This window comes from Gavialis gangeticus, unplaced genomic scaffold (assembly GCF_001723915.1).
Source record: "Gavialis gangeticus isolate Ggan-Ray unplaced genomic scaffold, GavGan_comp1, whole genome shotgun sequence".
Classification (NCBI taxonomy): Eukaryota; Metazoa; Chordata; order Crocodylia; family Gavialidae; genus Gavialis; species Gavialis gangeticus.
Window position 1 is genome coordinate 18,114,793 of NW_017729034.1, and position 2,015 is coordinate 18,116,807.

The following is a 2,015-nucleotide window of genomic DNA, read 5'->3' on the forward strand; positions in this document are numbered from 1 at the left end:
CCTTCCCCCTCCCCCACCAACACTGCCACGGCTGCCTGTGGCAACTCCACACTTAACCACCACAGGCCGTGCTGCCGCCACCTGCCGGAGCTTGCCACCCCAACCACCGGGGGCATGCGGTATTCATGTCACCCACAGGGGCACAGAAGATCAGCAGACTAGAATTTAGACTTCCACACTCCAAAGTGCCAAGAACACGTTATGGTAAATCTGTCATTTTGAGTGCAAATTCCATTCAGAACCTGAGAAACCTCTCTCAGATAAGGGTCCTTAAAAATGGTGCCTTTCATTTTCAAAAAATCAGCATTTTCTAATGAAAACTAATTTTGCTTGAGATTTATTGAATGACCGGTTAAAATGCTCGTTGAGCTAGGGCTAAGACTGAAAAGTTTGTGAGCAGCTGTGATCCTCTAAAAGGTAACTAAAACAGATAGATGTTACTGCAGTTTCTCCCTTAAAGTAGGGGCGGCCAACCTGTAGTATGGGTGTTACACGTGGCACAGGCAGCCTCTGTGTGTGGCATGTGGCAGACTAAGAGATGGGACAGGTGGCACAATTCCCAATAGGGAAGGAAGCAGAAAGCAGAGCTTATCAAGCAGGGAGCATAGATCAAGGAGCAGAAGGCAGAGCAGGAGATTGGGCAAGGGAAGGGGATTGGAGTGGCACCAAGGGAGGGTGCCGAGCTAATTTGTAGCACGCCTACCAAAAAGTCTGGCCCCCACTGTTCTAGCATTTCAGTTCAGTGTGAAATACAGCTTAGTGCTAGCTGCTGGCATGCTCCAATCCCAAAAGCATGTCCCAAGAGGCATGCTAGGATTTAGAGATTCCTTACCTCTCAGAATCCCCGCTGGGGCTCAGGTAGAGCCTCCTATAGGCACTCAGCACAGCTTCTCTAATGCCTGGCTCCTTTGACCATATGAGAGGGAGCATCCTGCGAACTCCAAGCACTGCCTGAGGGACTCCAAACTGTGAAACTGTCACAAAGAACTCGATGGCCTCTTGCACAACTGTACGAAGTAGAAAGATGTTAGTGCAGCTGTGCGCAGCTCCTCCCTTTCCAGTATGGCAACAATCCCTGCCACCAACAAGTAAAATTAGTTCATACACCTACTGCTGCATACACACCATAGCAAACCTAAAATCATTACTGAAAGTTAGCAAATGACAAAAAACAAGGGCATGAATGATAAACAATGAAGGACAGGGTCAGTAGTATGGACATATCTGGACTGCTTGGAAGATGGGTGAAGTTAAACTGCATTTTTAAAAACAGCCAAAAACAGCCAAAAATAGGCCGTACAGACAGGTCATATCTATGGAATGGTACGGAGCAGCAATTCTGAAAAAGAATCAGTATCATGGCAAACAATTAGGGGTGCACAGATAGAGATTTTGGGAGCCGATATTGATAGCCGATTTTTAAGGAGGTATACCAGCCGACATCAATCTGATAAAGCTGTGTGCAGCTGGTAAGTCTGTTGTGGTGGAAGAGGAGTGGGGAGGGAAGGGGCGTGGGGGAGGCAAATTAACGCCCCCCGTAGTGAGGTAAGAAGTGGGCCTGGGGCTGGGGTAGGCAGTGCCCAGCTGGGGCACAGCAGGGTGCAGGATGGAGCCGTGGCTCATCCAGGGGGCGTGGGGAGGGGGAGCAGCTTCTGCTGCTGCGTGCACCCCGGGAGGGCACAGGGGTGGGTGGGGAGGATGTGTGCCCCCGGATCTACGCAGGGCAGGGTGGGCTGCAGCTGCACGCTGGGGCGGGAGCCATGCTGGGCTCTTACTAGAGGAAGGGGGGAAGGGGGTAAGGAAGAAAGGAAGGGGGAGGAATGGGCTGCACCTAGGGCGAGTGGTGGCAGCGCTGGGAGCAGGGGTTATGGGAAAGCTACAGCAAAATTTGGGGTGGCTGCAGCCTGACCCCACATAGCCCCCTGCCCACTGCTGCCGACACCTGCCCCAAGTGCCATGTGGCCCAGACCCTCCCCCCTCCCCCAACCAGGAAGAGCTCAGCATGACCCCAGGCC

General features: G+C 52.3%; 1 protein-coding gene across 1 annotated transcript in view; it reads right to left on the minus strand.

The window, feature by feature from the left end:
- Nucleotides 1-2,015, minus strand: part of NCAPD2 (non-SMC condensin I complex subunit D2) — an 83,082-nt gene that overhangs the window by 56,601 nt on the left and 24,466 nt on the right. Inside the window, exon 15 of the mRNA XM_019527101.1 lies at nt 833-1,007. Within this exon, the coding sequence (XP_019382646.1) occupies nt 833-1,007 (175 nt within the window). The remainder of the gene's footprint in view (nt 1-832; nt 1,008-2,015) is intronic.